Consider the following 20,139-nt stretch of genomic DNA (forward strand, 5'->3'; position numbering starts at 1 on the left):
GATTATCTTGTGATGTTCAGAGTCTGCTGAAACTGAAGACGGTTTCCTTTGCTCTGCTTTGCCGTCACTGTCAGGTTACTGTGATACCACCTCTTCTGTTGCAGATGGATGTACTCCACTTATGTTGGCATCTCTGCGTGTGGGCGGCTCCGATATCAGCGATGATGATGAAGATGCAGAAGATTCCTCAGCAAATATAATAACAGATTTGATCTATCAAGGCGCCAACCTGCAGGCCCAAACAGACCGCACTGGGGAGATGGCACTGCACCTAGCAGCCCGGTACTCGAGAGCAGATGCTGCGAAACGTTTGCTGGATGCTGGTGCAGATGCTAATGCACGGGACAACATGGGACGAACTCCCCTGCATGCAGCTGTGGCTGCTGATGCTCAGGGTGTCTTCCAGGTACAGCAGCTGAAGAACCCTTTTGAGAGTAGCTGTGCTCTGTAGTTATACAAGCCTGCCGAAGCTGCGCTCTGTTCACTCACAGCCTTGCTCTCCTGCCTTCCACAGTGTAATGGCCAGGCAAAACTGTATTTTACACCCAGGTTCCTCAGGTATTCGTAGCTTGAAAAACTCAGCATGCGTGAATCATCTGGCATGTATTGATTTGGTCTGTTTGCCTCCGTTACCTGGGTGTCTGCATTTCAGTGCTCAGCCAGCTTTTTCATTATAAAGTTTTAGTTTCTGCCAGATCCTCAGTTTTGGTCTGTAGCAGTATTGAAAAAACCCACTGTCTTCCCCTGTTGTCCAGATCCTGATCCGTAACAGAGTGACAGACTTGGATGCTCGGATGAATGATGGAACGACCCCGTTAATTCTGGCCGCACGTCTGGCAGTGGAAGGAATGGTGGCCGAGCTAATTAATTGCCAGGCAGATGTGAATGCTGTTGATGACCACGGTAATGGGAATGCGACATACTGGCTGGGCAAATATTTGTCATGGTGTGAGCAAGGAGGGGTGGGCTTCTGCTCTCCTGGAGTGTGGGCTACTCATAAATTCTGTAGCTAAATCAGACGCTAGGCTCTCCTGTGGAAGTCCTCCCAGCAGTAATAGACTGCAGGCTGCTGCACAGTGGCTTGGTTAAACAGTCCTGGAAGAGAAACAGAAGAAATACAGGATTGGATATGCTGGGATTTTCTGGGCTGCAGACATGACTCTGTGGATAGATTATTTAAAAAACAAAAATTAAAAAATTCCAGAGCAAGTGCTGAAAGTCCCATTGCATACTCCCATAACAGGAGTGCGTCACAATGTGGCGATTTCCAAAGCGTAAATGTGACTTCAGGACATGTTCACGTGCTGTGAGCTGCACTGCAGTTGCTTTCTTCCCTCAGTGTACTCAGTCCATCTGGGGCTTTAGGAAATAGCTTCTCCGTTTGTTACTGAAGTTGCTGGGTTTCCCTGCAGGTAAATCTGCTCTTCACTGGGCTGCTGCTGTCAACAATGTGGAAGCAACACTAGTGCTGCTGAAAAATGGGGCCAACAGAGACATGCAGGATAACAAGGTACGGTCTGGGTGTGCTCGGCGTGGCTGTGCTTCCTAACTCAAAGCATCTTTTTGCTGTTGGTAGCGAACCAAGTTCAGATTTTCTAAACCGGGTCCTCGCTGCAGGTCTTCCAGACCTAGACTGCAACTGGAACTCTCCCCAAGTACTGGGTGTCTTGTAGGATTTCTGATATGGGAGAGCAGTTCTCTCCCTTGTTTAGCCAAGTCGTGGGTAGCAGTGCTGTCCTGCTTTTCTTGGCAGGAAAGGAATGCAATACACAGGCAACCGTGTGTGAGAGCACCAGGGCGAAGTGCTGCTGGTGTCAAGCAGCTGGGTTCCGGTTAACAGGCACAGGTTGGGCAGCACAGCGGCAGTTGGATCCTGTCACATTTCCAAGGCGCTCAGTGCCAGGTGGATGTGGGGAAGAAGCCCCTCTGTTTGAGAGACAGTCTGCACTGCACAGACCTCCTGTAGCTTCACTCCTAGTTTTTGCTGTATCTTAGTCCTTGATTTCTTTCCTCCGCCTAGGTTTTCTTTTTTGGATTATTACATATTGCTCAGTGGATTTTAGAGCTACCAACAAGCTGCAGTTCGTTACTGGGCTGTTTTAGTCGCTTGTACCTTTCCCTCATAGGGGTCAGTGGGAGAAAGGCACACCGTTCCTCCAAGGACCCGTGGCAGAATAGTGCGCTTCGCGGTGGGATGGTTTAGGCTGCGTGCTCTGCTGCCATCTATGAAATCATCTCCTGTAATCTGCCTTTTTCAGTGGGCACCTCTCAGGATGGGCTGTTCTTGGAGACAGTTAATGGGACACAGAGCTTCCAAGTGTTGCCACACCGTTAAGGGCTTGTTAGCTGTAAGTCAGTCCCCCCATGCTGAAGCCGCTAAAGTACTTATTCCCTGTGTTTTCAGGAAGAGACGCCACTCTTCCTTGCTGCTCGAGAAGGCAGTTTCGAAGCAGCAAAAATCTTGCTGGACCACTTTGCCAATCGAGACATCACGGACCACATGGACCGCCTGCCCCGCGATGTGGCCCAGGACCGGATGCACCATGACATAGTGCAGCTTCTCAACGAGTACAATGTGGCACACAGCCCCGCTGGGCACCCCGGTGCCATGCTGAACTCTGCCCTCTCCCCGGTCATCTGTGGCCCAAATAGGTCCTTCCTCAATCTGAAGCACGCTTCCTTAAGCAAGAAGTCACGAAAACCGAATGCCAAAGGCATTATGCCCACAAACCTCACCAAAGATGCAAAGAGGAGAAGGAAGAAGTCCCTCAGTGAGGGCAAAGGGCAGTTTTCAGAGAGCTCGGTGACCCTGTCACCAGTTGATTCCCTAGAATCGCCACATGCTTTTGCATCCGAACCAACATCGTCTCCCGTGATGCCATCGCCGGGGGTGTTACACTCGTCGCCCAGCTCACTGCTGACTGCTCCGTCGGTGCAGGCCGCGCACACCATGTCCTTCTCCAACCTCCACGAGATGCAGCCCTTAGGACGCGGGTCTGGCACGGTGCTCCCGTCCGTCAGCCAGCTGCTTTCGCAGCACAGAACCACCCCTCCTAACAGCGGGCTTGGCAGGCTCCGGCCAGCCGACGTTTCCACCGAGTGGATGAACCGTATGGAGGTGAACGAGTCCCAGTACAACGAAATGTTTGGCATGGTGCCGCAGGTGATGCATTCGCACCCCAGCGTGTCTCAGCAGAGCGGATTGGTTCAAGCAGATACAAAGCACATGGGAGTTTCCAGGGAGTCTCTGCCCCCTATCATGACTTTCCAGCTGGTTCCCAAGGGTGGCATAAACCAGCAAGCACTGCCGCAGCAGGCCCAGTCAAACTGCGCTCAGAACATGGCTGGGCCTCTTAGCTCCATGTACCAGATACCGGATTTAGCTCAGCTGCCCAGCGCCTCGTTCTCCATGGCTGCCATCCCTCAGCAGGACGGGCAGGTGGCTCAGACGGTCCTCCCAGCTTACCACCAGTTCCAGAGCTCGATGGGGAAGTACCCCACGCCTCCCTCACAGCACAGCTGCTACTCCTCGGCCACAGAACGGACTCCTAGCCACAACCGGCACTTACAAGGGGAGCACCCATACCTGACTCCATCGCCCGAATCTCCAGACCAGTGGTCAAGCTCCTCCCCACACTCTGCCTCTGACTGGTCTGATGTGGCAACCAGTCCCAGTAACAACCAGCGTGGGCCAGCGGCCGCTCACATGACAGAGCAGCAGCGGAACAACATGCAGGTGTATGCCTGAAGGCTGGCCAAGGTGAAGCCCGATTAAAGCGGACTCCAGAACTCATGAAGGTCTTCCAGGATGGCAATGAAGAACCATTTTAGTATCCAAGAGTCTTAATGAGCCCAGGCTGTTTTTTCCTTGGAGGGACTGTGGTCGCTGTGGGCTTGTATGCTTTTATGCTAAACAGAGAACTGTAGAAGCTGGTGACGGAGAAGGCCGGCTGGGTCACTTCTAACCGACACCCATGCACCTTGGATGTGATTGCTGTCTGCACTGGATTCTCCAGCCTGCTCTTAAATCTGTTCCACCATTTCTTTGGGGAGACAGCTCTTCAGCTTAATACATCTCATGGTCGTTTCTCCAGAAATTAAACCAGCTTTGTATCCTTATTTTGTTACTCCTCCTGTTACCCACGTAACTTCTCTCTGAAGCACCTTCTACTAGTTCTCCTCGAGTTCAAGTTGCCTTGCCTTGTCTTGACACAGCTCAGAGCTGCACCCGCGTTCCTAGACCCCTCCTTCCCTCGGCTGCTCTTGCTCAGCAAGCTAGCCGGACTTCCCAAAACACCTGCAGGTCAAGTGACACCTTCTGTCGTGCAGCTTCACCCTTCCCTCTTCAAGTCTTTTGTCTTATACAGACCCACTAACACCCCTTAGTGTTCTCACTGCCTGCCCCCCCCAGGTATTATGAGGTTATATATACATATAGTCTTCCCCTAGGTCTTTCCCGCCCCGGCCCCCCGCCCCCCCCCCCCCCCCCCCCCAAAAAAAAAAAACAAACAACACTGGTCTGACCCGGTCTTCCCTCCGCGGTGACCTGTAGGCACATCTCTCTCGAGTTGTATGTCTTCCCCGAGACACACCTGACCGTTTTGACACACTACCCTCCCTGTCCCCCCATCCTGCCAGGTGTGTCCGTGACTGCCTTCACGGGCTCCCATGCTGGAAGAGATGCCCTGCAACGGACACAGGCCTTTTGGGAAGCTCTCGGGATGCGCATGAGTGTTTCAGAACCTGATGACAGACGCTCCCAGTGTTCTTGCACAGTACTCCCCTCCCCTCCATCCAAGGGTGGCTGTGTCCTGTCCTCCAGATAACATATGCTGCCTCTTTGTGGTATTATTAAGAAGTGTCAAGGATGTCATTAAGTGTTTGCAGCACGTCTCCTGTGTCAGGAATGGCATCCAGCCCTTTGAAAATTGTCCCTTTCACTTCAGCCCTGGGACAAGGCTGCCTTGTCTTCCCCTCCCAACAGGGAGGCTGCAGCACTGACTCCCAAGCAGGCTTCCAGCCGCAGCAGTGTGCCTGAAACCAGGAGCTGGGCTTAAGCAGCAGACCAAAAAGCTTGGACACCGTTGCCTAATGCTGTTTGGTTAACAGGTTTGGGGCTGTCCTCTGCACTCAGCTTCAGCCTGTACCGAGATTTCCCGACTGAGGTGCCCGACGTGCTCTGTGGGATGGTGGTGCCATTTGTGCTGCGGTTCCCCCAGTATTTTCGGAGTTACGGAAGCCAGCTGTCACTGACCTTAGGCAAACAGCCGCTCTTTCTGCTTTCCGCAAGAGTAGCGCTTCCCTGAAGGGCTCTGAACCAGTCAGCAGCCGAAGCGAACACTTGTGGGGGTGGTTTGCTCCTACCTCTTCGGGGGAACCCTGCAGACACATGTTCCAAAGAGATCGGGGCTGTCGGCTGCCGCTAAAGGACAGAGAACGCCGCTCCCCTCCAAGCAGCGGCCATTCAGCATCCTACCATGTACAGTATTTTCTCTGATGTTTCTTTCCATTCTAATCAAAAGTAAAAGCTTTTTAATTTTTTTTTTTTTTTTGATTCTACTCAATGGTACATGAAGGCAGGGCCTCAGGAGGAGCTGGTTCCCGGGGCCATTGTTTTGGGCTGAAGTTTTTAATTTTGAAGTTACTGCTTTTTACGACGCACAGAGCATTCCCCGGCACGCTCGCTGCAGTGTGTCCTGTGAAGCTGAGCTGCAACCAACTCAGATCTCCAGGCAGGAGCCTGCAAGCTCCTGGAGGTCTGTCCAGGTACATGTTTCACTGCAAATAATGAAGTGTTGCTACATCGATGCTAAAGAAACAAAGGGCTTTTCCTTGTTAGCCCCAAATAACCAAGTGCCTTTTTATATATGTGGCTACCTTTTACAAGATGAGTGCTTTCTGTGGAATGAAGCCAGTTTCGTGCCTGGCGTGTTAATATGATGGCCCTCTGCCTTTTTTTTTTTTTTTTAACTACTTGTAAAGATAATATCTCCTTAAGGTGGTATTTTATCTCATAAGTTGTAGAGTAACCATTCACACAGCAGCATTTTCCTACATTAATAATGGAAAATATTTGCTTATTTTTACATTTTTTATAAAAGTCTTTTATGAAAATAGTTGCTGCAAAATGTATAAGCAATTTTTATCCCCAGAATAAAGAGTATGTGCCCAGTGTCTGTGTGCTGCTGTTTTTGTTTGTCTTCCCAGCTACCGTGGCACAGCCACTGGATTATAAAATGATTCATTGGTGTTCAGTAGCTGTTGAGGCCCCTGACAAGGGAGGGCTTGGTGGGACCTCCACAGTCTGTGTCGGGAAGAGAGCTGCTGGGGATCACGGGCGCTCTGGCTTGTGGCTCGGCAGCGCACGGACCCCAGCGCTTCGCTCCGTCCCGGGGAGCTGTCCCTGGGCGCTGAAAGCAGCCTGGCTCGGGCATAGCAGGAGGATTCGGGGCGTCTTGGTTAGCTGGGCCAGGGGGCAGGAACCAGCAGCCAAGCAGGTGGGCATAATGGGAAGGATGGGGAGGGAGTGGGATGGATGGGGCCCTTCTGAGATGCTGTGAATAAGAGCTCTTGCTTGCCTGGGAGTCTGGGAGCTGGAGAAGGGCTGCGGCTTTTGGAAAGGTGGTGAGCAAGTGTGGGTGAGGCAGTGGTTAGTGGAGGCGTGTATTCGCTTGCCCTTCCAGGTCCTGCTTGCTTCGCTGGGCTGCTCGCTGTTCTTCCAGCTGGGAGGGGGACCCTCATCCTTGGAGCTGAGGCTGCCTCCCTGGCTTTGGCTTGGCACCTGATGCATGAAGATGCGTGATTCTCCAGCCTCTGAACTGGCATCGCAGCTCCTCCTTCGCTGTTTTCAGACTGGAAAAGTTTAACTTGAACAGGGAGAGAATGAACTGACGATGGCTGCCGTGCTGGATGTTGAGCAGGGAGCTGCCACGAAGCCTTGGGCCTCACTAGTGCTCCCCGGGCTGGTTTCCAGCTCTCGCCACAGTCTCGGATGGAGCCGGTAGCTGAATTATGCTGCCTAGCAGGGATAAAGCTGCCGGGGGCATTTTAAGGGTTTAATATTCAAACAGCGCAGTTCCTTTATCTTCTAGTAGAGCCAGCTTGGCAAGTACAAACCTCCGGGAGGCTTTCATCCGTGTTCTCTCACAGGTTGCACATCTGTGCCAAAGTTTAGCGAGCTCTGCTGTGGCCCTGGCGCAGCTGTGCCGATGCTCAGGCTGAGACTTGAAACTGCATCTCCTCGGGGACGGCACATGCCTCTTCCCCTGCCTGGGATGGCGAGGGGCTTGTGGAAACGTGTTGCATCCAAGTGAGCCGAACTGAACCAGCCAGGCAGGGAGCTGGGGCATCCCGTGTCTAACTGAGGGGTGGTGCGGTAGCCTTGGGCTCCTGTGGGGAATATTTTCATGGTTTTTCATAAAACAAGGGTAGGGTCCTGTCTTCTGGGGGGTTGCTGTGTGTGAGGGGTGTCCCCATTTGTTGGAGCTGGCTGGTCTCAGTAAGGTGGTTTCTTTCCCGACATAGGGTAGCAGGCAGCAGCTGTGTTTGGATACAAGGTGGCTTTACCGGTTTGATCCCTGAGAGCGCCTGGCAAGCTGGCACCTGAGGTCTTGGGAAGCAGCAGCAGCTCTATCCCAGCTGCGTGGGTGAAGAGATGGGTCTGATCCTCCTCCCTGCCCGGGGCGAGAGCCAGACCTGCCTCTGCATGCTGCCATGGAGCTGCGCCCTGTGGGTGTAGCAGCTCTGGCTGGCTGCGTGTTTCGGCAAAGGAGCGGCGGGACATCCCTGGGGGACGCAGCTGGAGCCTGGCAGCCAGAACACCTTCAGCCGGCTCCCAGCCCCCTGTGCTGGGGGTAACGGGGCTCAGCTCCAGGGCTGGAGCCCTGGGTGGCTCCCAGTGGCCTCCCCCAGGGGTCTCCGGGAGGGCTGGGGGAAGGAGCACCGGGCAGCAGGTGCGGCTGGCAGCAGCAGGGTGCTGGGCAGGAGCTGGCAGCTCTGCAGGAGGCCACGGGACTGGGACCGGCAGCGGGAAGAGCTTTCAAAGCTGCTTTGGTGTGCTAGGAGCCAGGGAAGTCCTGCTGCAGAGCAGCGTGCTCAAAGCAGTGAGGTGGATGTGCTTCAGCTCCCCGGCACCGGTGCAAGCGGGCACCCCGGTGAGCACGAGGGCCAGGGAAGGCTGTGCCCGACCTCGCCAAAGGGCTCCGGCTGCTGGGGCCGGGGGCTGCCCCCTCTGCGGCTCCGTGCCAGCACCAGCCTCCCCCGGTACCCCCCATGGGGCAGGGGCAGTGGGGGGCTGCTGTTGCACCACCTGCTCCATCCCTCCTGGAGGGACACAGTGACGAAGCCCTGCGTCACTGCCAGGTGCAGGGGCCCGGGCACCCCCGCTGCTATCTGATGGCACCCGCCAGCCCCTGGCCGCAGGCTGTTCCCACATCCCTGTGTCCTGCATCCTGCTGACAAACATCCCCCGGCAGTTCAAACAAGGGTGGTGTGTGGGTGACGCACGGCGGAGCTGCCGGGGTGTGGGGCCCGGCTGGCTGCTGTCCCTCGGCCGGGGACGCGGGCAAGACCAGCGAGTGGTACCCACAGCCCGGCCGCTCGCGGCAGGGATGCTCCAGCCGGGATCAGGGCAGTCTTCCCCTGGGGCTCACCCCTGCCAGCCCCCCGGAGCAGTCGGGGCTGAGCCAGTGGGCATTCCTGCCCGGTGCCAGGCTGCTCTCTGCTGCAAGATTATCTCTGTGTCTTCGTTGGCAATTAATGGTAATTGCAGGGGGTTTATTGACCAACTAGGAGAGGTTCTTCCTGTCTTTTCTGGAGGAACGTGGAATGCAAACAAAATAGAGATCTGGGCAGCTTTCCAGCCAAGTGGAGGGATTCCAGTAGGATTTTTATGGTGGGAATCACCTGAGCTTGGGCAAACAGTGATGCTGGTGAGCGCTGGGCTATAAAGGGCAGCTCCTCTCCTGGTGATCCAGGAGAAGTCGTTATTCCTCACCGTCTCCGGACAGCAGGTGAGGAAGGGGACACTCACTGGGTGGCCGGGGCCTCGGCTTGCTCCAGGGTGGCTCGTGGGTTGAGCAGGAGCCAGTCCCAGCCCTGGCGGATCCTGGGGGGAGCTGAGCGCTGCCCTTGCTGGATGGGGCAGGCTGCAACAATGCAATTTCCAGCCCTGCGTTGACTTTTGTCGCTGCTTCTTTGAGGGGAAGATGAGCTGAGTCTGCAAATCAGCCCCAGTGCCCAGGGATTAGCCCAGATAAAGGGGATCTGCACTGATGTGGACGATTTGCATCCCCAGCCTGGCAGCCCTGTGAGCTTGGGGGGTGAGAGCAATGCTGTGCACGTAGTCCTTGCAGCCCTACCGGCCCTGGCCCTGCCTGTGCCGCAGCTGCTGCCACCCGGTGCCAGGGCATGGCATGTGGCCATGGCAGCGCTCCCCCCATGTCCCCGCAGAGCAGCTTGGCTCACCCAGATGCCTCCCACCAAGGCTGGGACCAGTGGGGCCAGGACCCCCTGCTGCCAATGTGAGCTGGGGACCCCGAGCCGTGCCTGGGAAAAGGGGTGCAGGCACAGGGCAGTGACCTGTGCCAGGGAGGGGAGAGGGATGCACAGTCTCCAGGACTGCCATCCCCTCCAGCCAGCTGAAAGGGGCCAGATTCAGTCCACAGCAGGGTGGGTTTGCGCCCTCTGGGCACAGGCAGCATCCCCTGTCCCTGAGGGACCTGGCATCACCCCCTGAGCTTTTACAGGGGGCACTTCCAGGAGCAAGGAGGATGGTGGCAGTGGCCAGATTCACCCTCGTGCTGCTGGGCTGCGTGGGGCTCCTGTGGCCAGCCGGTGAGTCCCACCACTCGGGGGGCAGCTGCTCGCCCAGCTGGGCCGGGAGGGAGCCACGCTCCTCTCCAGCGGCCATGCCAGCCGTCCCCCATCCCGCCACGCCGCCCTCCCTCCGCAGGCGCCCGGTACATAGACTACTGCCCCAAGGGCTGGTATTACTACAAGCTCAACTGCTTCAAGTATTTCAGTCAGCTCCGGAGCTGGGACGAGGCTGAGGTAAGACTGCTGGGGTACCCAGGCGGCCGGGGACCCCCCATGTCCCTGGGGTGCCTGGTCAGTGACGGCTGTCCCTGCAGCGGCAGTGCCAGGCCAGCCACGCCAGCGCCCACCTGGCCTGGGTGGAGGAGCCCAAGGAGGCAGCCACCCTGCAGAGGGTCATCTCCTACTACCAGCGCGTGCAGCCCGTCTGGCTCGGCCTCCACTACGGGCAGGAGGTGAGGTGGGGGGCGGGGGGGGGGGAGGGCAGGGGGTGGGAGGCAGGGGGCAGCCTCTGACCCCCCTCGCCCTGCACAGAGCCAGGCCTGGCAGTGGGTGAGTGGGGACAAGTACAGCGTCACCAGTGGGCTGGCTCGGAGCGGTGCCCACAGTGGCACCTGCGGCATCCTGACCCATCTCAGCGGTGAGTGCCCGGACCCCACCACCACTTCCAGCGCTAGCTCTTGGACAGCATCCCTCCTCCTCCTCCTCCTCCTCCTCCTCCTGCTCCTCTGGGTCCTGTCCCCTCCAGGGGCTGCGGTGGGCAGAGCTGGTGCCCCTGCCCTCGCCGCTGCCCCCACCAACCCCCAGCCCATCTCTCCATCAGGCTTCACCCTTTGGTCCAGCGCCGACTGCTCCCAGCGCCACCACTACGTCTGCAAGTTCAGCCCGGTGCACTGAGCACGGCCCTGGGGCCTGGGGGGGACCCCACGCCAGCGACGCTCCCCTCCTGCCACCTCTGCTCTTCTCCCCCCACTTCCTAAAAATACATCTATAAAAAAAGAAGCATGCAAGTGCTGTGTGAGCTCTGTGCTGCTGCAAAGCCTTGGGCTGTTCCGGGCGAGGGAGAGGCAGGTGCTGCCGCGGCTCCCGGGGGCTTGGGCAGTGCCGGTGCCAGCGGAGCTGCTTGGGGGTGAGCTCCCGGGAGCCGTGGGGCCGGTGGCTCTCCCAGCCGGGTGCTGGTGTTTGCTCACCCTCAGCCCTCTGGTGCCAAATGGGACAGGTGTCCCTGGGGTGCAAAGTGCATGGACAGGGGTGTCCCCAGGGTGCCGGTGTCAAGATGTGGGGCACAGACATGGGTGGGGATGGGAGCTGGCATGGGGGTGCAGGCATGGGGATGGGTGCCCCCCGCCCCCTGCAGACAGCTCCACGGGGGTCCGGGGGCTGCGATGCTGCCCTGTGGCCATGTTGACAGCAGCAGCGAGACCAAAGGTCCGTTCTGGTGTCACCGCAGTGTTGCCACAGGCATCACGTGGCTGTTTACTCTGCTATTTTGAAGACGGCTCTGCCCCCACCGAGCTCATGGTTTTTTTCGCCCCCGGAGCTGCGGCATGTGATGGAGGTGGACCGCTTCCCAGGTGGCACGGATGGTGGTGGCACCACAGCCGAAGCTGCCCTCTGCTCCCTCCCCAGGACAGCCGGGGAGGCCACGCAGCACCTTGCACCAGCCGCAGTGACCACAGCTGTGCCAGCCAGGCACCGGGGCTGCCACCAGCCCTTGGCACGGGGAGCAGGGGCTGCAGGACAGCCCGTCCCACTGCTCGGCCCCAGCTCCGGCTGAGCATGTCCCCGGGGTTTGGGGCATGAGACAGAGACATCTTGCAAGTTTCCCCCTCCAAAGCCAGCGCTTGCTCTGCCGGCCCTGTCGCGTTGGCTGGTGCTTGGTGACCTTTGAGCGCTGGGGTCTGGCGGGCTGATAAGGGCCAGGAGGGCTGTGCCGTGCCACCCACGCAGTTTATAAAAGCACCACACAAGGCCCATCCTGCTGTCTGTCCTGCCGTCTGTCCCTCCGTTCCTGCAGCGGCCGGGGTGAAGATGCTGCGCTTGGTCGGCCGCGCCGCACGCTGCTGGGGGGCAAGGCAGGCACCGCCAGGGCCAGAGCGGGCAGCCCACGGGCCCCAGCACTCCATGCCCATGCAGAGAGCATGGTGAGCACCCACGCGGGTCGGGTGGGGTGGAAGCATAACTTGGGGGGGGGGAGGCGGGGAGCTGGCAGCGCTCTTAAACCTTGCTGGGGAAGGGCATGCTCTCCCTCCTCCCCACAGCGTTGCTGGGCACAGGGAACCTGCAGAGATTTGGGGTGCTGGTGGCCTGGGGTGCTCGCTGGTGGCATCTCCCCAGGGCCACCGCCTGCCCCCGAGGCTTGGGGCTGCCGCAAGACTGTCGCCGCTCCCTCTGCCCAGCAGCCTCTCCAGCAGTGCCGGGACGGGTGTCTGGCCCAAGGACGTGGGCATCCTGGCGCTGGAGGTGTACTTCCCTGCCCAGTACGTGGAGCAGGAGGAGCTGGAGCGGTACGATGGCGTTGAGGCCGGCAAGTACACACGGGGCTTGGGCCAGCAGCAGATGGGCTTCTGCGCTGCCCATGAAGACATCAACTCCCTGTGCCTGACGGTGGTGCAGCGGCTGGTGGAGCGCGGGCGCCTCTCCTGGGATGCCATCGGCCGCCTGGAGGTGGGCACCGAGACTGTCATCGACAAGTCCAAGGCTGTCAAGACCGTCCTTATGCAGCTTTTCCATGACTCGGGCAACACTGATGTGGAGGGCATCGACACCACCAACGCCTGTTACGGGGGCACGGCCTCGCTCTTCAATGCAGCTGCCTGGGTGGAGTCCAGCGCCTGGGATGGTGGGTGCGGGTGTTGGGTGGGTGCTGTGGGATGGGGGAAGGAGGCTGGAGGTGGCCCCAAACCCAAAGATCCTCCAGCAAGCCTCAAAGGGAGCTGCTGCCCCTCCAGGCTCTCCATCACTCCTGTTTCTTGCCTGCCTTCTCCATGACACCCGGCAGTGCAGGGATGGGTGGGAGCACACAAAGGCCACAGAATGGACTCTTCCACCTGCTGACAGCCCCACTGTCCTTCTTCAGGTCGCTATGCTGTGGTGGTGTGTGGGGACATCGCTGTCTATGCCACGGGGAACGCACGGCCCACGGGAGGTGCCGGTGCCATCGCCATGCTGGTAGGACCCAACGCCCCGCTGGTGCTGGAGAGAGGTTGGTGTCATGAGGCCCTGGGGATAGCGAGCTGATGGGTGCTGTCCCTGGGGGGTATATAACCATGTCCCAGCCTTGGACAGGGCTGCTCAGCCCCAGCAGCACCGGCTCTGCCAGCCCCAGTAGCTGAGTACCCCAGGATCCCAGCCAGTCACATCCCTGTGGGCACCGCGGAGCAATGCAAGGAGGCTGGTGGATGCTGGGACTGGCATGGCAGGCAGCACCTATGGGTGCTTGCCATCTGGCTGGGACTCCTGGATGCTCCCTGACAGCTGCCTCTCCCTGTGCCCCCAGGCCTGCGAGGAACCCACATGGAGCACGCCTACGACTTCTACAAGCCAGACCTGTCCTCTGAGTACCCGGTGGTGGACGGGCAGCTCTCCATCCAGTGCTACCTGCGGGCGCTGGACCGCTGCTATGCCGTGTACCGCCGGAAGGCAGAGAGCCAGTGGCAGCAGGGTAAGCAGTGGCTCCCCCGGGGCGCCCATGCCATCCCACCAGATGCTGACGGCCCCACGTTGCCTTCCAGCGGGCATCCAGCGGCCCTTCACCCTCGACGACTTCAAGTTCATCATCTTCCACACACCCTTCTGCAAGCTGGTGCAGAAGTCTGTGGGGCGGCTGCTGCTGAATGACTTCTTGGCCACCCCCAACCCTGACACGGCCACCGGCCTCTACAAGGGGCTTCAGCCCTTTCGGTGGGTCCCTGCGCCGTGTCCCCTGTCCCCCAGCCTGGCTGGGGATGTGCCCATGTGGGGTTTGAGCTGGCCTCTCTCTGGGCAGCGGTGTGAAGCTGGAGGACACCTACACCAGCAAGGAGGTGGAGAAGGCGTTCCAGGCGGCCAGCCAGGACATCTTCAACCAGAAGACCAAGCCCTCGCTGCTCCTCTCCTCACGTAACGGCAACATGTACACACCATCCATGTACGGCTGCCTGGCCTCCCTCCTGGCACAGTGAGTCCCCACAAAAGCTGTCTCGGGGTGGTGGGGAGCTCATCTCAGGGAGGGCAGCCCCTGGCTTGGCTGGCTGGGGGCGGCAGGCATAGGCACACACCCTCCCCCTGCCACCTCCAGCAGAGATCTGACACTTTCATTGCATGTAGCCCCTGGCATGGATGCGGCCCATTCCACGCCGCCTCCCTGCCAGCCTTTCCATCTCGGCTCGCTGGAGCTGGGTTGGCACATAAAGCCCTTCTGTTGGTTCTGAGGGATGAAAATCCCTTTGTTGTGCCCAACAGAACGGCTGATCCCACGGTGAAGGAGCCGTGAGAATGGCCTGGCACTGGTGGCATAAAGAAAGCCTCAGCAATGTGGCCCCGATGCCAGCACACCCTGGCCTGCAAAGGGGGCAGGGGGCAGCCCCAAATCCCCTCTAACACCCCTAACCCCTTGCTGCAGGTCCTCAGCACGGGACCTGGCTGGGTCCCGGATCGGTGCCTTCTCCTACGGCTCGGGGCTGGCTGCCAGCATGTTCTCCCTCCGCGTCTCACAGGATGCAGCCCCAGGTGAGCTCCATGGGAAAGGGGGGCTGGGAGGGGAGGGTGGCATGGAGCTGTGGGGCTGGGGCCACCAGCAGCACCATCTCACCCCGGGGGTGCCCACGGCCAGGCTCACCCCTGGACAAGCTGATCTCCAGCCTGGCTGACCTGCCAGCTCGCCTGGATGCCCGCAAGCGCGTGGCCCCGCAGGACTTCGCCGAGATCATGAAGCAGCGGGAGGAAACCCATCACTTAGGTGAGCGGGCCCGGGGGATGTGACACCCCCCCGCTGGGAGCCCACGGCCCTCCTGAGCATGACCACCCTCTCCCCGCAGCCGACCACGCTCCCCATGGCTCCCAGGCAGATCTCTTCCCTGGCACCTGGTACCTGACGCGGGTGGATGCCAAGTACCGCCGGGAATATGCCAGGAAGCCTGTCTAGGGGGGACCAGAGTGGTGAGCTCTGGGGAAGGGGATGCTCTTTCCCACCAGCATCCCTGCTTACCCCCAAATCCGGGGATGGCCTCTGTAGGGGAACCTCACTTTGGATGGCTGGGAAGCGGCCAGCAGCACCTCGGGCCCTGGAGCTGGTGGAGACAACGGCGTTTCCCACAAACACCTCGGTGGCACAAGGGAATAAAGGAGCGGATGAGACGGAGCAGCAGCCTGGCTCTGGCTCCTGGGCATGAGTGGTCCCCTCTCACCCGGGGGCCCTTCCCTCAGCCACAGCAGGGCTGGATCGTGGCCCCTTACGGATCTATCCCATGGGCACCCAGCGTGGCCACCTGTCCTGTTGGACACGTGCCTCAGGACCCCTGATTTCCCCAGGACGGGAGCATGCCCGTACATTTTGTGGGAGCCAAGTAAACCCCAGCTCTGGGGTCTGGGGGTGGGAAGATGCCATTTTCCCTGTGACATCGGCAAATTGAAACATCCCCATGGGAAAACCCAGGGGACAGGAGGGTGCAGGCGATGCTGGGGCTCACAGGAAGGCTCAGCTCCCTTGGAGCACTGCCTGCTCTCTGGGCCACGTCCCCGCATGGGACCATGGCCAGAGGGGACCTTGGCGGGGCTGCAGCAGCTGTGGAGACCTTTGCACCCTTAAGCAAACAGCAGCAGGGCTGGGGGGTGGTGGGGGCCGGAGATTTGGGGAGAGAAGTTTGGAGTCAAGGACAAGGGACCGCACAGACAGGCATCACACACGCTCCCCTTCTGGACCCTTTATTGAGTGTGGGGCCACCCCAAGCCCAGCGTGGGGGCCGGGGGTGGCCGGATGGAATGCTCCCCCAGCTTGGGTGGTGGGGTCCAGGTGCTGCAGCTGTGGGGAGAGCCCCTGCTGGTGGTCAGGGGCTACAGGTGGAGCTGGAAGACCTCCATGGTGCGTGGTTTCAACTCGCTGAGGTCCGACAAAGGGGCTGAGAGCCCGACGACACTCCACTGCTCCCCTGCCACCGTGCTGGAGCTGTGGTAGGACTGGAGCTGGACGCCCACCTTCCCCAGCAGCCCTGGAGAGGAGGAGAGGGGTTAGGGGCCACCGGCTGCCCCCCCCGCCCCAGCACCCAGCAGGGCTCTGCCCATCCCGACACCCTGCAAAAGGTCCACAATGCCATCTCGTCCCCCCACCCCAAGTCTTTTGCTCCACATCCCCCAAACCCCTGCCCAAGCCCCCCCCATCGCCCTGATCCCCGTCTCTTCATGCAGCACCCGCTCCCTCCCTGCTGCAGCAGGGGCCCAGCTCCAGAGTAGAGGCAGGGTCCCCCCAAGGCTGCGCCCCCCCTGCTCGGGGCCGATGCCAGGAGCTCACCGGCAAGCGCGGGCAGAGCACCAGGCTCGGTGGCTTTGGCTCTGTAGATGAGGAGAGGGCCAGCCAGCGGGGCCGGCTGCTTGAAGGTGGCCCCGTTGAGCTCCCGCAGCACCGGGGTGCTGCCCTGCACTGTCCCCGCCACGCGGTGTGGGGTGCCCTGCAGGGACACCTGCAGCAAGCCGGTGCTGCCGTCGGGCTCAGGGGCCACGTGGCCGTGGGTGGTTGTGACCTGCCAGAGAGACGTGGCCGCTCAGTGCCCAGGTCCTGTGCGCAGCGGGGCGGAGGGAGGGGGTGTCTTCAGAGGCACCTCGGGGATGCCTCCCCAGCCTGAGAGCTGCATTAGCAGCCCACGGGGTGACCCCAGGCTCAGACCACTTGGTGGGGAAGGACAGGGTCTGGGTGCACCAGGTTTGGTGTGCAGAGCCACGGGTGCCCACGCACCTTCAGCCCAGCCTCCTGGGCCAGCAGCGGGGCATTCACCAGGGTCACCTCCTTCTGTGTCCCTCCAGCCAGCATGCCTGCAGCCACGGCAGGCGTCAGGTAGCTCCCGGCCTCCTGCAGGGGTGTTCCTGGGGTGCAGGGAGGAGGCAGAAGGTGGGTGGGCCAGCCGCAGAGAGGTCAGCCTGCACTGGACTGGCAAGCTGGGCTGCTCCTTCCACCCACCCACGCATACGCCCATCCTTGCTGCCATCCTCCCACCCACACATCCCTACACCCATCCCTACTCCCACCCACCCACCCATCCATACCCCCGTCCCCCCGCCATCCTCCCATCCCACTGCCAACCACCCTCCTGGCCATCCCTCCTGGCCGCCCTCCCATCCCCGCTCCCACACGCCCATCCCAGCGGGTCCCCGCACACCCTGCTGCATTGCCCACCCATCGGGGTCCTTGCACCCAGGCACAGGGCGCAGCCCCCCAGCTCACCTAGGGTGCAGACCTGCACGCTGCCCTGTGCTTGCTTGCCCTCAGCGTGCAGCAGTGTGCCCAGGGCTCTGGCCAGGGCAATCCAGGGCTTGGTCTGGGGTGCAAAAGCCTTGCTGAGAGCCTGCCCGTTAACCTGCGAGGAAGACCAGGGCAATGAGAACTTGCCAGTGAGCACACAGGGTTTCCCCCAATGTTTTATGGATGGGGAAACTGAGGCATGGAGGTCAGGTGCCCAGCGGGGGGACTCACTGTGCCAGCCAGCCCCTTCCCTGTGGCCATGTCCACGATCTGCATGGCGATCTCCTTGCCGCAGCGGCTCTGTGCCTCGTGTGTGCTGGCACCCAGGTGTGGGCAGCAGATGACGTTGGGGTGGTTCACCAGGTCACGGTCCTTCGGGGGCTCCTGCCGACCCATCCCATCCAGCCATCAGGCCCTGGCACCCACCTGGGAGCCCCAGAGGGGGGCACGTACCCCCCCTCCCTTGCCAGGAGGGAAACGAGGGAGGGCTTTGCTAGGCTGCCCTGGCCTGGCTCGGGCAGAATTACGGTGACGCTGAGACAAAGCCAGGCACAGGGACCCCCGCAGCCCTGCTCACCTGCGTGAAGACATCGAGGGCAGCCCCGCCGCACTGCCCCGACTGCAGCGCCCGCAGCAGCGCACCCTCGTCCACGATGCCGCCACGGGCACAGTTCACCACCTGCACGCCACGGCGGCACTTGGCGAAGGTACTGTCGTTGAGGAGCCCTGCAGAGGGGTGCTGTCAGTACCGGGGCTGCCCCGGTTCTCCTGCAAAGCCCCCCCTGCCAGCGCCCAGCCCATACCCGTGGTGGAGGGCAGCAGTGGGGTGTGCACTGTGATGAAGTCGCAGCGGGGCCAGATCTGCTCCAGTGGCAGCTGCTCCACACCGAAGGCAGCCGAGGCTTCGGGGGTGATGATGGGGTCGTACCCTATGGTCTGAGGCAGCGCGGATGCTCGCTCCTGCAGCCTGGCACCATGCCCATGGCCAGGGCAGGGAGCCTACGCCTCCGCATCGCTCCTCCCTGCCCCAGCTCCTTACCTTCATGCCAAAAGCCTGCATGCGAGTGGCTACCTCCCTGCCGATGCGCCCCAGCCCCAGCACAGCCAGCGTCTTCCCGTTCAGCTCCATGCCCATGTACTAGGGCACAAAGCAGGGAGTGAGCGAGCCCACTCCATGCAGGCACCCGCCGCCCCATCCCGCCCCAGGCACCCACCTCCTACCTTCTTACGGTCCCACTTGCCCTCCTTCATGGAGGCAGCTGCCTGCGGGATCTGCCTAAAAGGGGAGGCCGCAGTCAGCGCATGGGCAGGGGACTGCGGGGCGCGCGGCCACCCCCAGTCCTGCCCTGTGCTCACCTGGCCAAGCAGAGGATCATCCCACAGGTGAGCTCAGCGGCACTGAGGCTGTTCCCAGTGGGTGTGCTGGGGATGGAGAGTGGTGTCACCGGCATGACATCCCCGGGCCGATGGGGTCTGCACCCCGTGAGGATGGAGACCCGCAGAGGGGTGGGTGCCAGAGGTGCGGAGGGCACCCTGCCAAAGCCTCTCCTGCCCCCCCAGGAGCGCAGGCAGGGATGCCCCCGTACTCCTGCCCTTACTTCATGACCAGGACCCCCTTCCTGGTGGCCGCCTCCACGTCCACGTTGTCCACGCCGGTGCCCGCTCTGCCCACCACCTGCAGCCGCTGCGCCGCCTCCAGCACGTCGGCCGTGACTTTGGTGGCCGAGCGGACAATGAGGCCATCGCAATCCTGGGGCGGGGGACACAGACACGGCGCGTGGGACCGGGGCCGGGGCTGGCCCTGCCGGGGTGGTCCCAGAGGGGTGGCGCGTTGGGGACAGGCCGTGGGGCAGTGTGAAACCAGCCGGGCTCTTGCATCAGACGGAAGGCGGGGACCGGCCCCACCGGCCGAGGGGGGTCCGCTGCCAGCCGGGACAGCTGGTCCCCAGCGGCACCCACCCACCCAGGCATCCACCCGTGGGCGCTCACCCGGATCTCCCGCAGCAGCTCCTCCTTGCTCAGGCCGGGCTTCTCCTGCACTCGGAGCCCGCCGGCCTGCAGTATCTCCCGGCAGCAGGGGTCCAGGCTATCGCTGATCAGCACCTTCTGCAGCTTCCCCAGGGCCATGGCGGGCCGGGATGGGACGGGATGGGACGGGACGGGACGGGGATGGAACGGGACGGACCGGGATGCGGAGTCGGCTCCCTCCGCACGCCGCCGGGAGGCTGCTGCTGCCCGGCCGCCGCGCTAAAAGGGCTGCGAGCGGGGCACGTTTTTCGGGCTCATTGGGTCCCGTCTCCATGATCCCACCTCCTTCCCTTCCCCTCCCCGCCCCAGCCCGCCCCCCACCCGCCTCCGGAGGGAGGGAGGAAGTGGGGGGGAGCGGGGCGGGGGCTGTGCCGCAGCCCCACGGAGAGGGGAGGGGATGCCCCGGTAGGATCCCGCTGCCCCCCGGGCCGGGGAGCCACGAAACCGGGGGAAGCGGGTGTAGGGGTGTGTGTGTGTATGTGTGTGTGTGTGTGTGTGTGTCAGCGTGTTCCCACCCCCCGTACCGCCGCCGTGCCTCAGTTTCCCCGCCCCGCACATCGCAGCAAGTGAGGCAGGAGGAGGATGGTGGTGGCGGCCACGGTAGTGCGGGTTGGATCCCCCCCAAAGCTGGGGTCCCGCTGGCAGGGGGGCCTCAGCCCCTGGTGAGCCCAGCCATGCCCTCCCAGCTCACTCAGGAATGGGAGTGCCCCGAACCCCACAGCCCAGAGGTGAGGCAGTGCCATGGCCCCTGCCCGCCCTGACATCGCGCCCGCTGTTGAGCAATGCCCTCGATAAGGGGCTGGGGGCACGGGGCCAGCCCTGGCCACCGGCTCCCAATGACGTGGGGTGCATGAGAGCCACCCAGC

General features: G+C 61.2%; 4 protein-coding genes across 5 annotated transcripts in view; 3 read left to right on the forward strand and 1 right to left on the reverse strand.

Annotated features, from left to right (window-relative positions):
• Window positions 1–6,172, forward strand: part of NOTCH2 (notch receptor 2) — an 87,722-nt gene extending 81,550 nt beyond the window's left edge. The window contains exons 30-33 of the mRNA XM_056355718.1: window positions 105–406; window positions 756–903; window positions 1,413–1,510; window positions 2,405–6,172. Of these exons, the coding sequence (XP_056211693.1) occupies window positions 105–406; window positions 756–903; window positions 1,413–1,510; window positions 2,405–3,748 (1,892 nt within the window). The 3' untranslated portion in view covers window positions 3,749–6,172. The remainder of the gene's footprint in view (window positions 1–104; window positions 407–755; window positions 904–1,412; window positions 1,511–2,404) is intronic.
• Window positions 6,173–7,387: 1,215 nt separating this feature from the next.
• On the forward strand, window positions 7,388–10,806 carry REG4 (regenerating family member 4). Its single transcript, XM_056355719.1, has 6 exons — window positions 7,388–9,011; window positions 9,747–9,834; window positions 9,953–10,050; window positions 10,131–10,268; window positions 10,348–10,453; window positions 10,637–10,806. Exons 2-6 carry the CDS (start codon window positions 9,771–9,773, stop codon window positions 10,708–10,710), a joined length of 480 nt encoding a protein of 159 aa, XP_056211694.1. The 5' UTR covers window positions 7,388–9,011; window positions 9,747–9,770; the 3' UTR covers window positions 10,711–10,806.
• A 962-nt stretch (window positions 10,807–11,768) lies between these two features.
• On the forward strand, window positions 11,769–15,154 carry HMGCS2 (3-hydroxy-3-methylglutaryl-CoA synthase 2). 2 transcript variants are annotated; one of them, XM_056356405.1, is made up of 9 exons: window positions 11,769–11,957; window positions 12,213–12,655; window positions 12,893–13,018; window positions 13,313–13,477; window positions 13,548–13,716; window positions 13,802–13,972; window positions 14,417–14,523; window positions 14,627–14,752; window positions 14,832–15,154. In XM_056356405.1, exons 1-9 carry the CDS (start codon window positions 11,845–11,847, stop codon window positions 14,936–14,938), a joined length of 1,527 nt encoding a protein of 508 aa, XP_056212380.1. In that variant the 5' UTR covers window positions 11,769–11,844; the 3' UTR covers window positions 14,939–15,154. The 2 variants fall into 2 exon arrangements, with proteins under 2 accessions (XP_056212380.1, XP_056212381.1); XM_056356406.1 differs by having other exon boundaries at window positions 12,216–12,655.
• Window positions 15,155–15,701: 547 nt separating this feature from the next.
• PHGDH (phosphoglycerate dehydrogenase) lies at window positions 15,702–19,493 on the reverse strand. The gene is made up of 12 exons (XM_056356403.1): window positions 19,235–19,493; window positions 18,844–18,995; window positions 18,602–18,667; window positions 18,467–18,521; window positions 18,285–18,383; window positions 18,049–18,181; window positions 17,823–17,971; window positions 17,477–17,629; window positions 17,228–17,360; window positions 16,742–16,869; window positions 16,301–16,529; window positions 15,702–16,001 (listed from the first exon to the last, which is right to left on the reverse strand). Exons 1-12 carry the CDS (start codon window positions 19,370–19,372, stop codon window positions 15,847–15,849), a joined length of 1,590 nt encoding a protein of 529 aa, XP_056212378.1. The 5' UTR covers window positions 19,373–19,493; the 3' UTR covers window positions 15,702–15,846.
• Between the last annotated feature and the right edge of the window lie 646 nt (window positions 19,494–20,139).

Source organism: Falco biarmicus, chromosome 11 (assembly GCF_023638135.1).
Source record: "Falco biarmicus isolate bFalBia1 chromosome 11, bFalBia1.pri, whole genome shotgun sequence".
Classification (NCBI taxonomy): domain Eukaryota; kingdom Metazoa; phylum Chordata; class Aves; order Falconiformes; family Falconidae; genus Falco; species Falco biarmicus.

Excerpts from the sequence above, each read along its gene's own strand:
- REG4 (XM_056355719.1), top strand. The coding sequence starts at position 9,771 with ATGGTGGCAGTGGCCAGATTCACCCTCGTGCTGCTGGGCTGCGTGGGG. Across the intron at positions 10,051-10,130 it reads GGAGCTGGGACGAGGCTGAG|CGGCAGTGCCAGGCCAGCCA; the intron begins GTAAGACTGCTG and ends CTGTCCCTGCAG. Across the intron at positions 10,454-10,636 it reads CATCCTGACCCATCTCAGCG|GCTTCACCCTTTGGTCCAGC; the intron begins GTGAGTGCCCGG and ends TCTCTCCATCAG.
- HMGCS2 (XM_056356405.1), top strand. The coding sequence starts at position 11,845 with ATGCTGCGCTTGGTCGGCCGCGCCGCACGCTGCTGGGGGGCAAGGCAG. Across the intron at positions 13,973-14,416 it reads CTGGCCTCCCTCCTGGCACA|GTCCTCAGCACGGGACCTGG; the intron begins GTGAGTCCCCAC and ends CCCTTGCTGCAG. Across the intron at positions 14,753-14,831 it reads GGAGGAAACCCATCACTTAG|CCGACCACGCTCCCCATGGC; the intron begins GTGAGCGGGCCC and ends CTCTCCCCGCAG.
- PHGDH (XM_056356403.1), bottom strand. The coding sequence starts at position 19,372 with ATGGCCCTGGGGAAGCTGCAGAAGGTGCTGATCAGCGATAGCCTGGAC. Across the intron at positions 18,384-18,466 it reads GCAAGTGGGACCGTAAGAAG|TACATGGGCATGGAGCTGAA; the intron begins GTAGGAGGTGGG and ends TTTGTGCCCTAG. Across the intron at positions 16,002-16,300 it reads TGCTCTGCCCGCGCTTGCCG|GGCTGCTGGGGAAGGTGGGC; the intron begins GTGAGCTCCTGG and ends CCTCCTCTCCAG.